The sequence below is a fragment of the Gorilla gorilla genome, chromosome 6 (genome assembly GCF_029281585.2).
Source record: "Gorilla gorilla gorilla isolate KB3781 chromosome 6, NHGRI_mGorGor1-v2.1_pri, whole genome shotgun sequence".
In the NCBI taxonomy this organism is placed as follows: domain Eukaryota; kingdom Metazoa; phylum Chordata; class Mammalia; order Primates; family Hominidae; genus Gorilla; species Gorilla gorilla.
The window spans coordinates 73,534,185-73,548,887 of record NC_073230.2 but is presented as its reverse complement, the minus strand read 5'-3'; the positions used below and the strand labels follow the sequence as shown (position 1 = coordinate 73,548,887).

Here is a 14,703-nt window from a genome sequence, read left to right as displayed (position 1 = left end):
AGCTACTTGGGAGACTGAGGCAAAAGAATTGCTTGAACCTAGGAGGTGTAGGTTGCAGTGAGCCAAGACTGTGCCACTGCACTCCAGCCTGGGCAAGAGTGAGACTCCATTTCAGGAAAAAAAAAAAAAAAAAAAAGATCTAGAATCAAATCCACTTGAAATAGCTTGATAATTCTGTCTAAGCCAGAATATAGAGGAGGAAAACTAAAACCATATTTTTGTTAATCTAAATGAAAAGAGTTCAGGGTATTTTAGGCATCAATACCTGTGGAGCATACCCTTAACATCTGTCAGCAATTCCAGGTTTGAACTGCATAGAATTGGCCTCTACCTCCCCCAGTAGATGTTTAAATGTAGAAACATAATCCAAAAATTTTACAAGGTTTTCACTTAGTTTTGCTAAAATGTCCATCTCTTTATCTTGTTTCAATTGTGAGAGTCAATTGTGCAGCATGGATACGATTATACTCTTTTCATATGCAGAATGTCACCACTATAGATACTTTCAATTTTTCACCTGAGAGAACAGGCTGATTTCAAAAAGAAGTTATTTCTAATTATGTAGCTTCTATTACATAGCTAGTATTGCTTTTGTTGGTTTATTTCATGTATATGCCAAAATAAAATGTTCAACTCTTTACTTGAATAAATTGACCCAATAAATTTAATAAAATCAATTATATCAATTTTACAAAGTAAAATGATCAATAACTAAACGAAAATTGGATTAAATAGCATTCTCTAATTGAAACGAAATGTAAAATATACTAAATAACACACAATAATACACTCAGTGTGAAATTACATGTGAAAATTATTTTATGAACACCATTAAATTTTATCAGTCACTTTCATAATCTCTGAGGGGATAGTACAAATAATGTTTTCTGAAATTAGATGACGAGAAAATGATATGTTATGCCTATGGTGAACAACAAGAAAACAGACAAACAAACAAAAAAAAGAATTTGCAAAAGATGATTCTAAGTCAGGAGCAATAACATTTTAGATAAATGAATTTAATACAAAGCAGAGAAAACAGATTTTCTTTCAAAATCTTTGAAATTACTGGTTTGCTGGCAAGATATCAACACATGTAAAATTATGTTTCATTCTAATATTTTTCTTTTCTTCTCAAAATAGGTATACAACCATAAACAAATACGAATACTTTCTCTATAAATCTGTTACACTTAAAGTTTATTTTACAGTGATACATTTGTATATTTAAATTGATGTAAATCAAAACTAAAGGTCTGTACGTGTTTAGCAGACGAGAGAAGTCATATTTTCAACAGAAAAAAGTAGGATAAAATTCTGTAAATAGTTGTTCAGAATTCAGAAACATATAGCTCCATTATACTCATCTTCATTACAAACATCATAATAACCTGTAGTTACAAGAAAAACAAAAATGTTAATTTGTAGGAATCATATTCTCCAAATTATGTTAAAGACCACTGACAAAGAAATCACTAGAGATTTTATTCCACAGTCATACAATAGTGTATTATTACCATCTGTTGACCTACAACCTTGGGTAAGATGGGATAAGTTAACATCAGTGGCAAGATACACATTCAATGTAAAATAGCCTTAACTCAATAACAATAATTTTGGTTTATTAAAATAAATTAAGTTCATACATTGTCATTAAAAAGGCATTTTGAAATTCACTGTATTTTAATTACCTTAGTTTGCAAATGGTAAAGCAATTTCCTTCTAAAATTCAAATTGTTTCTCTTACTATGCAGAATATTATCCTAATCACTTACCACACTTCTAACACCCTGTCACTTATAATACTGCTGTAAGCCAACCACTAAGTGGCCTTTCCACTTAGAATTTCTTCATGTATCTTAGATTTCAGTTCTCTTAATCTTCCATAGGAAAGTATATAAATCTTTTTATCTGATACGGAAGAACTTCTCCTAACTCTGGTGCAGCAACCATTGACCATGTTCTTTCACATAAATTCTAGAATGAAGACATAGCATCAAATGTAAGAGTTAAATTACATCAATATTTGCCTTTGAAAATAAATTATTTTAATATAAAAAAGTAGAAGGAGCTAGACTGTGTAGCTCTCACAGAGAAGAATGCAAGGTGTGCATAGATACAGCACCTTCAACTGAAACATCCAGGTACTTGCATTGGAACTAATGAAAGAAACAACTTAACTTACGGAGAATGGAGTAAAGCAAGGCAGGACAATGGGCCACCAGGGAACAACATGGAGCCAAGGGAACCTCCCCACCCAGTAAAGCAGTAAGTGCATGTGTGACCCTAGAAACCCATGATTCTCCCACAGATCTCTGCAACCTTCGAGTGAGGAGATACCCTCATGAACCCACTTCACCAAGGCCGTCAATTTAACACACAGAGCTACGTGGAGTCTCAGCAGAGCAGCCACTGAGGCCTGTGCAGAGATTCAAGAGCCTCAGATACTCTGGCTTTCCAGGCTTCCCAGAAAAAATAGCTGCAACTCAGCAAACAGGAGGTTATAACCTTGTACATACCCATAGGCAAGAGGCGAAATCCAGGGGGCTGAGCAGTGATGGTCTGCAGGACCCACTTCCACAGTGCCCCACAGGGTAAGAACTACTGGCTTAAAATTCCAGCCAACCATTGGTAGCCGTACGGTACCTCCCTGGGATGGAGCTACCAGAAAGAGGAGTGGGCCACCATCTTTGCTTCTTGGGCAACTTAGCCATTCCAACCTTCATGTGTTGAAGAGCCCAAGCTGACCGGGGACAGAAAGGATCTCCTAGCACAGTACAGGCGCTCTAAAAAGACATGGCCAGACTGTCTGTTAAAGCAGGTCCCCAATCTCATTCCTCCTCACTGCAAAGCAGTTCCCAACCAGGGTCTCCAGCTACCACCACAGGTGCTCTTTGATCAATGGAGTTTTGAATCCTCTTTGGGATACAGCTCCTAAAGGGAAGAGTGAGCGGCCATTTTTGCTGTTTGTGTGACTTAGCTGTTCCAGCCTTCTGGCTTTGAAGAGTCCAAATAAACTGGGGGTGGAAGTGGTACTTCTGCACAGCAGAGCTGTCCCACAAAAATGTGGCTAGACTGCATTCTTTCTTTTTTTTTTTTTTTGAGACGGAGTCTCGCTCTCTCACCAGGCTGGAGTGCAGTGGCACAATCTCGGCTCACAGCAACATCTGCCTCCTGGGTTCAAGCAATTCTCTTGCCTCAGCCTCCCGATTAGCTGAGACTACCGGTGCATGCCGCCACACCTGGCTAATTTTCTTTTCTTGTATTTTAGTAGAGGTGGGATTTCACCATGTTGCCCAGGCTGGTCTTGAACTCCTGAGCTCAGGCAATCCACCTGCCTCGGCCTCCCAAAGTGCTAGGGTTACAGGCATGAGCCACTGCACCCAGCCTACACTGCTTTCTTAAGTGGGTCGCCAATCATGTTTTCCTCACTGGGTAAGACCTTTCAACAGGGGTTTCCAGCTACCTCCTACACTTGCTTTGGGGCTGGAAACAGGTCTATACCTCCCTTAGATGGAGCTCTTAGAAAAAAGGGCATGCTGCCATTGTTGCTGTTTTACAGTATTCACTGGTGATAATGTCATCAGGTACTGGAAAATCTGAGGTGACTAGAAACTGCAGTGGACACCCAGCATACTGCAGCAGCCCTTCAGAAGAGTGGCCAGACTGTTACATGAGTGCCTGTTCTCATATATTCTCACTGGGCAAGTTCTCCAGGCCTGGGCCAGTAGCCAATCATTGCCAGAGCTATTGAGCCAGTAGCAACTTCGCGACTCCCTAGACAGAGCCTCCAAGAGCAACTGAAAATATTTTTGGCATTGCCTATGCAGCAGAACTGTCCTTGCTACCCTCAGACTAATGAAAAATCCAACACCCTAAGTGCCTTATTCACACCTCAAACAAGCTGTAGTTTACCCAAGGAGAGAGGGCCAGTCCATCCTCCATGGGTCCCACAAACTACCCACTGCTCATTACCAGTGAACCCCTAATTTGGCCAAAAGCACAGATCCTCCATCCTGGTCTGACTGCACTGAGTGATTGCTGGCCTACACGTCTCTGAGATGCAGCAACCAGAAGACAGGCAAAGAGGTGGGGCAGCAACCCAGCTCATGTGGTACCCAGAGGGTTTAGTGCAAGAGCACCTGTAGTAGAGTGTGGCCATTGACGGCCATTTCCATAGGCTCAACTTTCTCCCATAAGAGACTTTAGCCCTAGGGGAACTTTTGGACCTAATTTCTGCAGGATGGTCTTGCAAATCAGAAGAAGCTGATCCAACTGAGCACTCCTTGGTCTGCTGGCCTCTCCCAGGGATCCAGTCTGGCCACAACTGCTTACAGGGCAGTCTCAGGTACCCTAGGAGCCCATACCATAGCATCTGCACTGGTGGGCCATGCCTGACCCATGAAGAGCTCCAGCAAGGCAGCCCCTGTGACTGCACCAGCTCACATGTTTCTTCCCTATACTCCAGCTTCCCTCAAGACCATGGCAACTCCTCATATTACTTTGCTGGCACATGTCTGCAAAGGTGAGTTTGGCTTTGCTTGCCCCACCAGCAAATGGAAATGTGGTATGCCCCTGCCACTCCCAGCAATTGCCATTGTAGATGAAGCTTTGGTGGGTAGAGAGCCAGAAAGCCCCACCCTGGCCTTTGTGGTAAAACTGTGCGGAGAACAGGGTATCCTCCCACACTCTGAACAATCATTCCTTCTTGGGGGGCAGAGAAGGCAACAAAACCTTTACTGGCCAGTATCCTGCCCCAAGCCAACACCACCTTTAGTGAAATAGCACACAGTCTCCAGCAGGTAACCCCCTCTCCCAGCTGCTTTGCTCCTGCCACTGAAGTGAATACCCAAAGACAGGCAGAAACCCCATATCCACTAGCACTCTGCAGCAGCTGTGGCACCTTAGTCCCACAGAGTGGCAGACTCCAAATCACAAGGAGCCAGAGAACACAGTTGGGGCTCAATACAACTCCCCCAGAGTTAGAGTATGCAGACTCTAAGTTGTGAGCTGAGCATTTAGAGTATGCAGCCTCTGAGTTGTGAGCTGAGCATTGCCCCCTCCACCACCCCAAAAAAAAACAAAACAAAAAACAAAAAACAAAAAACTCCCAGGAACAAAGCCTGTTGGCTGAATCCACCTTTTACCACAATCAAATACTCAAGACCATCAAATAGGATCAAAAAAACCAAACCCCATTCAAAGTTCAGCAACTTTAAAGATACGCCCACAAAGATGAGACAAAATCAGTGCAAAAATGTTGAAAACACAAAAAGCCAGAGTGACTTCTTTCATCCAAATGACCAAATTACATTACCAGCAAGGCCTAAGATGACAGAAGCAGAATTCAGAATATGGGTAGAAGCAAACTTCATTGAGCTACAAAGGTAAGTTGCAACCCAATTCAAGGAAGAAAAAATAATTGCAGGAAGTGATGGAAAAAAACAGCCAGTCTAGAGAAAAATATGGCCAACATGATAGAACTGAAAAACACAACACAAAACCTTTATAATGTAATTACAAGTGTTAATAGAAGAATAGGCCAAGCAGAGGGAAGAATCTCAGAGCTTCAAGACTGGCTTTCTGAAATAAGACAGACAAGAACAGTGAAAAAAGTATAAAGAGGAATGAACAAAACCTCCAAGAAATAACAGATTATGTAAATAAACCAAATCTATAATTAAAGAGACTGCTTGAAAGTGATGGAGAGAATGAAAACAACTTGAAATACATATTTCGGGATACCATCCATGAGAATTTCCCCAACCTAGAGAGGCCAACATTCAAAGGCAAGAAATGTGGAGAACCCCAATAATATACCCCACAAGAAGGTCATCCCCAAGATACATAATCATGAGATTCTCCAAGGTCAAAATGAGAGAAAAAAATATGTTAAAGGCAGCTAGAGAGAAAGACCAGGTCACCTCTAAAAAGAAGCTCAGACAACAATGAACCTTGCAGCTGAGATCCCTCAAGTCAAAAGAGATTAATGGCCAATATTCAACTTTCTTAAAAAAAGAATTCTAATCCAGAAGTTCACATCCGGCCAAAGTAAGCTTCAGAAGCAAAAAATAAATATGATCGTATTCAGATAAGCAAATGCTGAGGAAATCTGTTACCACAAGACCTGCCTTAAAAGATCTTCTGAAGAAAGCCCTAAATAAGAAAAAGACTATAAACAGTCACTACAAAAACACACTAAAGTACACAAACCACTGACACGATAAAGCCACCACATAAACAAATGTGCAAAATAGCCAGCTAAGATGATCATGACAGAATCAAATCCACACATATGAATACAAACCTTAAATGTACATGGGTTAAATGCCCAAATTAAAAAACAGAGTGGCAAATAAAGAACCAAGATCTAATGGTATGCTGTAATTGAGATACCCATTTCAAATAAGCTCAAAATAAAGGGAAAAGTCTACCAAGCAAATAGAAAACAGTAAAAAAGCAAGGATTACAATCCTAGTTTCTGACAAAACAGACTTTAAATCAACAGATTTTTTTAAAAAGACAAAAAATGGCATTACATAATAGTAAAGGGCTATATACGCACCCAACACAAAAGCACCCAGTTATGAAGCAAGTTCTTAGAGACCCTCTAAGATGTTATTAAATGTTCTTCAAGTCATTACCTTTATACTACATTTGTTCAGTAGTAAGTCTCTGATGTTGAACACAATATGACGACTTGTTAAAGGCTTTTCCACATTTTTAACACTTGCGGAGCTTCTCTCTAGTATGAATTGTCTTATGTCTAATGACGTGTGAGAACGAGCTCAATACTTTGCCACATTCTTCACATTTGTAGGGTTTCTCGCCAGGGTGAATTCTCTTATGATTAGTAAAGTCTGAGAGCCACATAAAGGTTTTGCCACATTCCTCGCATTTGTAAGGTCCCTCTTCCATATGAATTCTCTTGTGGTTAATAAGGATTGAGGAGTAGGTAAAGGCCTTGGCACATTCTTCATGGATGTAGGGTGTCTCTCCAGTATGAATTCTCTTATGTTTTCTAAGGGCCGAGATCCACATAAAACCTTTTCCACATTCATTACATTTGTAGGGTTTCTCTCCAATATGAATTATCTTATGTTTAGCAAGGTCTCAGAACCACCTATAGCCTTTGTTACATTCTTCAGATTTGTAGGGATTCTCTCCAGGGTGAATTCTCTTTTGATTAGTCAGGTCTGAGAAACACAGGTTTTGCCACATTCTTCACATTTGTAAGGTCTCTCTTCCATATGAATTCTCTTGTGGCTAGTAAGGGTTGAGGAGCGGATAAAGGCTTTGCCACATTCTTCACAAATGTAGGGTTTCTCTCCAGTATGAATTCTCTTGTGTTTACTAAGGGCGAAGATCCACGTAAAAGCTTTTCCACATTCATTACATTTGTAAGGTTTATCTCCAGTATGAATTACCTTATGTTTAGTAAGGTCTGAGAACCACCTAAAGGCTTTGCCACATTCTTTGCACTTGTAGGTCTGTCTCCAGTATGACTTCTCTTGTGTTTAATAAGGCTTGAGGAGCAGGTAAAGGTTTTGCCACATTGTTCACATTTGTAGGGCTTCTCTCCAGTGTGAATTCTCTTATGATTAGTCAGGTCTGGGAACCACTTAAAGGTTTTGCCACATTCTTCACATTTGTAAGGTCTCACTTCCATATGAATTCTCTTGTGTTTAATAAGGTTTGAGGAGCAGGTAAAGCTTTTGCCACATTCTTCACATTTGTAGGGTTTCTCTCCAGTGTGAATTCTCTTATGATTAGTCAGGTCTGAGAACCACTTAAAGGTTTTGCCACATTCTTCACATTTGTAAGGTCTCAATTCCATATGAATTCTCTTGTGGCTAATAAGGGTTGAGGAGTAGGTAAAGGCTTTGCCACATTCTTCACAAATGTAGGGTTTCTCTCCAGTATGAATTCTGTTATGTTGACTAACGGCCGAGATCCACATAAAAGCTTTTCCACATTCATTACATTTGTAGGGTTTCTCTCCAGTATGAATTCTCTTATGTTTAGTAAGGTCTGAGCAACACCTAAAGGCTTTGTGACATTCTTTACATTTGTAGGGTTTCTCTCCAGTATGAATTCTCTTATGTTTAGTAAGGTCTGAGCAACACCTAAAGGCTTTGTGACATTCTTCGCATTTGTAGGGTCTGTCTCCAGTATGATTTCTCTTGTGTTTAGTAAGGGCTGAGGAACAGGTAAACGTTTTGCCACATTCTTCACATTTGTAGGGTTTCTTTCCAGTATGAACTCTATTATGTTCAGTAAGGTTTGAGAACTTTTTACAGGCTTTGCCACATTCTTCACATTTGTAACTTCTATCTGCAGTATGAATTCTCTTCTGTATGGTAAAATCTGACAACCTACAGTCTTTGCCACATTCTTCATATTTGTAGCATTTCTCTCTGCTAAAAATTTTCTTATGTTCAGTGAAGACTGAGCACAACCCAAAAGCTTTGCCACATTTATTATATTGACAGATTTTGCTATGGGTACTTGACAAACATTGATGAATGCCATTATAACTGCTTTTCTGCCCCTTGCAATTACCCACACGTTGGTAGTCTTTCTTTAAACGTAAAGTATTAAGGTCACAGCTTCCAGATTTTCTCAGAATCACTTTTTGAAATGAATCGTTTATGTCGTGCTCCAGCAATATCTCTGCAGTAAAATGCAAAGAGCCAGCTGAAAAAAAAAAAAAAAAGAACCACAAAATTTCTCCCTCATCAGACTTAGGTGAATACACTTTACAAATATATAATTATACAAAGCACATTAACAAGGTGACATAATAAAATACCACAGGCTCTACTTCCTTTATAGACATATAAGCTTAACAGAAATATACTGACCAAAATGCCTTTGTGAGAAGTGTAAGAACCAGTTAAGCATTTGCAGCACCTCGTGAGAAAAATGCCAAGAACCACATAGAAGTGTAATAAAAGTATTTCATATTTACCCACCACAGCCACTCTTCATCCCATGATGACTTTAAATATAGACTCCCAATTCCTGTCTTCCCCCTCCAAAAATAAATAAAACAGTGGTACATGTGTTCATGTTTCTGGCTTTTTGAGACCTTACCAAAAACTAATTTCTGTATTCCATGACAGTGTTGAAAATAAAGGTGGTATACTTTGACAGTTTCAGACAGCAGAGACACTTCAGTATCATAGACAGAGAATGGGTATAGCAAGTGACTACAGGCAGAAGATCAAAGAAGTAAAGAAATAGAAACTGGAACAGAATTGCAAACCACCTAGAACTCTCTACTCAACAATACTAGAGCACACATTCTTCTCAAGTACATATGGCACATTCTCAGAAGAGACCATACAACACATAAAAGAAGTCTCCATAATTTTTTTTTTTGAGACACAGTCTCTCTCTGTCGCCCAGACTGGAGTGCAGTGGTGCAATCCAACCTCCATCTCCAGGGTTCAGACGATTCTCCTGCCTCAGCCTCCGGAGTAGCTAAGATTACAGGCATGCCTCACCTGGCTAATTTTGTATGTTTACTAGAGATGGGGTTTCACCGTGTTGGCCAGGCTAATCTTGAACTTCTGACCTTGGGTGATCCGCCCGCCTGGACCACTCAAAATGCAGGGAATACAGGTGTGAGCCACCACGCCTGACCCTTGTAGTTTTTACAATTAAGAATAAAACAATCATTGACTAATAACCAAAAAATAAAAAAGTAAATATACAAGTCATAAAACAGGAGTAATATTTTACACAGGCAAACAAACACATAAATAATTATAATGGCAATATACATATGACTGATTCATATCTGACTTCTGTCCGAATATTGTTTTAATGTGTACAGAGTTGAATATTGGCATAAAAAATTATACACAAATAAAAACTAAAAGCACAATTAATTAATGTGACATAGCCAACTAAAACATGAGCCACTAAAATATAAAATAGTGAAACAAAATTTAACAAAAAAATTAACCAAAAAATATTGAATCAACATAGTGTACTACTAAAAAATAATTATTCTAGATAGCCATGCATTTTAAATGTGACTGCACATTTATAAAGAGCACATATTTTGGTATTTTTGTTCAATTTCAACTTTTCCTACATGTTCAGAGGCTACATGTCTAGGTCTGTTACATTGGTATATTATGTACTGCGAAGTTTTGGGATATTGCTACTACTACTCAGGTAGACGGCACAGTACCCCATAGGTAGCTTTTCAGGCCTTGTCTCTTTCCTCCCTTCCTCCGCTAGTGGTCCCCAGCATCTATTGTTTCCATCTTTATATCCATGTATACCCAATATTTAGCTCTCACTTGTAAGTAAGAACATGTAGTATTTGGCTTTCTGTTTTTGCATTAATTTACTTAAGATAATGGCTTTCAGCTGCATCAGTGTTGCTACAAAGAGCATAATTTTTTTTTGGCTGTGTACTATTTCATAGTGTATAGGCACCACATATTCTTTATCCAATCCACCACTGATAGGCAACTAGATTGATTTCAGGTTGTTGCTATTGAAGACAACAAAGTTTGAATCACTAGTATATAGTGAAAGCAATAACATTTTATAGAAAATGCATTATAATCATTTATAAAAAGCTTTGATGAGAAAATATGATGAAATAGGCACTTAAATAATACTGGACATATTTATTATGTCATTAATATATAGCTACTATTTTTGCACAAAATGTAAAGGCAATAAGGTGACCTTTGGAAGCAAAGCATTATATTACTAAATAATATAAACAATATAAATACAGTACAATATGATATAAAATAAAATGAACAATTAGAAATAAATTTATACAATTATGTAGACAAAGTCTGAGAAAAGTTGATGAAAATGCTGATAACATTTTGTATGCAGTAAACTTAGACATATAAATCAAAGATTTTAATATATGGTGTGCCTATTAATTATCTAATTCACTTTTTATATAACATATACATTTGAGCACATTAGCTCAGAACCCGTGAAATTACAGGCATAGTTGGTATACAGCAAATCAGAAAGAAAAAAATATATATAGGACACAGCCCTAGTAATCTTCATAGTAAAGAAGATAAAATTTAAAAATAATGGTTATTAAGAAAGAGGTAACAATTTCGAGTTTATTATATGCTGGACAGTGTCCTATGGTATTAGTGTTTTTATGCATTCTGTGAGCTGAGTAGATCAAATCAACTATGCCACAGTACCGGCATTTGTCATACAGCATTTAAATTTCTAAGCTTAGTTCCTACTAAAATAAAGATACTTTCGAAGTGAAACAGATGTTTAGATTTTCTTGTACTTAATCAGATGCTTTGTACTCTGATAAAAGTTATCACTTTCATTTTCTGTATGATCAGTTGACTGGAAATTATAAAGCAGAAAACATATGACATCTGTCCCTGGCCTCTCTCAAATCTCTTGACCAAATCTCAATGTCTCCCCTACTCCTCTCACAGATGTCTAACATAAGGCACAAACAGATTTTTAAAAACAGCTTAACATAGTGGTCTCCAAAAATCTGCACAAATTTTCCAAATCCCTCAAAGCAACAGAAGAGCAGTTACATTATTTAGATCCTCACAGCAAAAATATGAGTTTGTCTCTCACTGTGAAGGCACCAGCAGATTATTAAATAAACTGAAGATTTAGATAATTCAAAAGCCTAATAAGTATGCATCAAAAAATTTTCTTCCATGACAGTAAGAGGTTTTTCAAGAATCAGTTCCATTGGAGAACAGCTTCCCAATCCACAATTTAAACTCTTGTTTTCTCCTTCGCCTTTGGACATTTCACATGTGTTATCTGCCAAATCATTCTGAGTGTAAACTATTCTTTCCACTCTTTTCACACTCCAGTAATATTTTCTATGATGCAGAAGGTAACCAGGTCTAGCTTAAAGACTTTCCAACACAACCTTTCTTTCCCTCAACACCAATTGGGCTAAGTAAAGCACAATCAACTCCCAGTACTACCCTCAGGAGAGATCTAGAACAGTGGGTCTGTTTAAAGTTATGAAATTATAGGAGACTGTCCAATTAATAGAGTCTGTCTCCCTTAATATGAAAATGATGGAGTAATGAGAATTATAGTTTGTATGTGCTAGAAGAAAGGTGAATGCTTGTTACAATACTAGAGGAATTGCAATGCCACAGTCAACTAGGAAAGCAAAAGATTATAGAATCTGAAAAGAAAATGAGGAAAAGTCTCTTTATCTTAGAAATTACACACAAAAATCCAAAGACAACTGAGAACATGTTTGTGAAGCACTGAAAATCTATAGCCCGGCCCATTGCTATAGCCAGTCTTTAAGCAAGTCTTTAAATATTAGATTAGATGGCTGTTTTTAAGTTTCCAAATTTCAAAAAAGGATGACATGACATAAAAAAGACAGAAAACATACCCCACTTAAAGAAATAAATTTCCAAAACTCAATCCTTAAGAAAAGAAGATCTTTGCATTATCTGACAAAGATGTCAAAATAATGATACTAAGTATGCTCAATAACTCAAAAATAGAACAAAGAAAAAAAAGAGCCCAGTAGAAATTGTGGAACAGAAAAATAATTGTTGAAAAACTTTGTAGAGTCACAATAGAATAATTGACCAGAAAACAAAAATCAGAAAACTAAAGACATGTTACTTATAAATATTGAGTCATGAAAAAAAACACACACACACAAAATTGAAAAACATCAACATGGAATATGTAACTTATTAGATACCATTAAGGAGACCAATATATTCATGAAAGCAGTCTTTGAAGAAGAATGCAGGGGAAAAGTCATAGAGAGGTTATTTAAAGAAAAAAAGGGCCTAAGAACTTCCCAAATTTCAAGGTGATGAAAAAAAAAATGCTACCAATCAAGGATACTTAATCTGGGAGAAATTTACTTTAAAAAATAAGAAAAAAATAAAGACTTTCTAATATGAACAAAAGGTAAGGGTGTTCATTACCCCTAGAACAGTCTTATAAGAAATAGACAGACTTGGTGGTTCACACCTGTAATCCTAGCAACTTTGTAGGGTGAGGCAGAAGAAGAATCATTTTAGGCCAGGAGTTTGAGACCAGCCTGGGTGATACGGTGAGACCCCTTATCAAAGAAGAGACCTTTATCATAATTTTGTTTTTCAGGGAGAGGGTTTTAAAACCTGCTAGAGCTAAAGATTGATTGGAGTCATTTTGAAAAGGCAGGCCCTCATTCAGGCGGCAAACTTGAAAACGCTTGGTCTTAGCTACAGACCAAGAAACGGTTCACCTATTTTGACCCACTTAAAATTCTGCAGTGACTCTATAACTATCTCTGGCTCCTTCCAGCCATAGTCAAGGAGTGGTTCTGCACATCCAGAGACCCAAAGAAAGATGCCTATTTGTGGTTACAGCAGTAGGTCTGCAGACCTTGGCCTTTACTGTGCTCTCTGAAACAGTTCAGTGACTCAGTTTCAGCACCGATAGTCACAGTTCGTGGCCAGTTCTGCCAATCTAGGTACCCAGAGAGTGACCTGAGGAAATCCTGCCACATACTCAGTAAGAAACACACATCAGGCACACCATATGCCAAACCTACTGCAGAACTCTGCCCTAGTGCTAGCCCTACAGATCAAAGTCCTAAAGGCAATTCAGTCTGCCAAGAAATAAGACAGGATTAACAACTACCCAGGCTCCTGGTAACAAACTCACTAAAGGCAAACTCCACAACAGACCAAGAAGCAGCCATGTGACCCACGTATAACCCCTCTCCACTGCATACCCAAGAAGATTCTATCAGCTAATTGACCCAAGAGAAGATTTGTACATGCTGAAATCAGTCTATAAAATTGGAAAATTTAGATTCAATAAATCCCCTATTAAAATTTTAGTACAATTTTTCGAAGTAATAGAAAATTCAATCTTAAAATTTATATGTAATTACAAGAAACTTTAAATAGCCAAAGCAGTTTTGAGAATTAAAAACAAAGCTAGGGGCATTATACTTTCTAATTTTAAACTACATTTGAAGGCTATTGTAATAAAAACAGGATGCTCTGTGGATAAAAATGCACACCGATATCAGTGGAGCAGAATGGAGAGCCCAGAAACAAATCATGTAAGATCAACTCATCTTTGACACTGAGCCACAGAGAACACACAGTGCAGAAAGTACAGTCTCTTCCATGCTTGAGGCTGGGAAAAGGGAATACCCAGAAGTAAAAGAATAAAATTAGACCACTTTTCTTACACTGTATTTAAAATTAACTAAATATAAAATAAGGACTCTAATGTATGACAAAATTCTTAATAATCTTAAAAGAAAACATTTTAAAACCTTAATATTGGTTTTGAAAATGAATTTTGGGATACAACAGAAAAGTACAGCAATGAAAGCAAATATAATCAAACTAAAACGCTTCTGCATAACCAAGAAAAAATAGAATAAGAAAACCATATCTGATAAGTGGTTAGTATCAAAAACACATAAGAAACATAAGAAACTCATATAAATAAAAGGCAACTATAATGATAATAGCAGTAATAATAACAAGATTTAAAAATAAGTCAAGGACTAAATAAATGTTAATTAATGAAAACATATAGTTGGGCAACAGGTATGTAGAACGGTGCTCAATGTCACCAATCTGGCAGATGCAAATTAAATTCATGGTGAGATATTACTTTATACCTGTTAGGATTGCCAACACCAAAAAGAAGATTTATGACAAGTGTTGA

General features: G+C 37.7%; 1 protein-coding gene across 3 annotated transcripts in view; it reads right to left on the bottom strand.

Moving 5' to 3' along the window:
• Positions 1-796: 796 nt before the first annotated feature.
• The window catches only part of ZNF727 (zinc finger protein 727), a 39,761-nt gene continuing 25,854 nt past the window's right edge, over positions 797-14,703 (bottom strand). Inside the window, exons 4-5 of one of the 3 annotated variants that reach the window (XR_008667211.1) lie at positions 6,645-8,697; positions 797-1,391 (exon numbers count right to left, since the gene is read on the bottom strand). Coding sequence is in view for 2 of the 3 variants with exons in the window: in XM_055346931.2 (XP_055202906.1) it covers positions 7,424-8,697; positions 8,976-8,991 (1,290 nt within the window). In the remaining variant the exon portion in view is untranslated. Of the gene's footprint in view, positions 8,698-8,975; positions 9,754-14,703 lie in introns of those variants that run through there. The other 2 variants (XM_055346931.2, XM_031012894.2) reach the window with 2 other exon arrangements.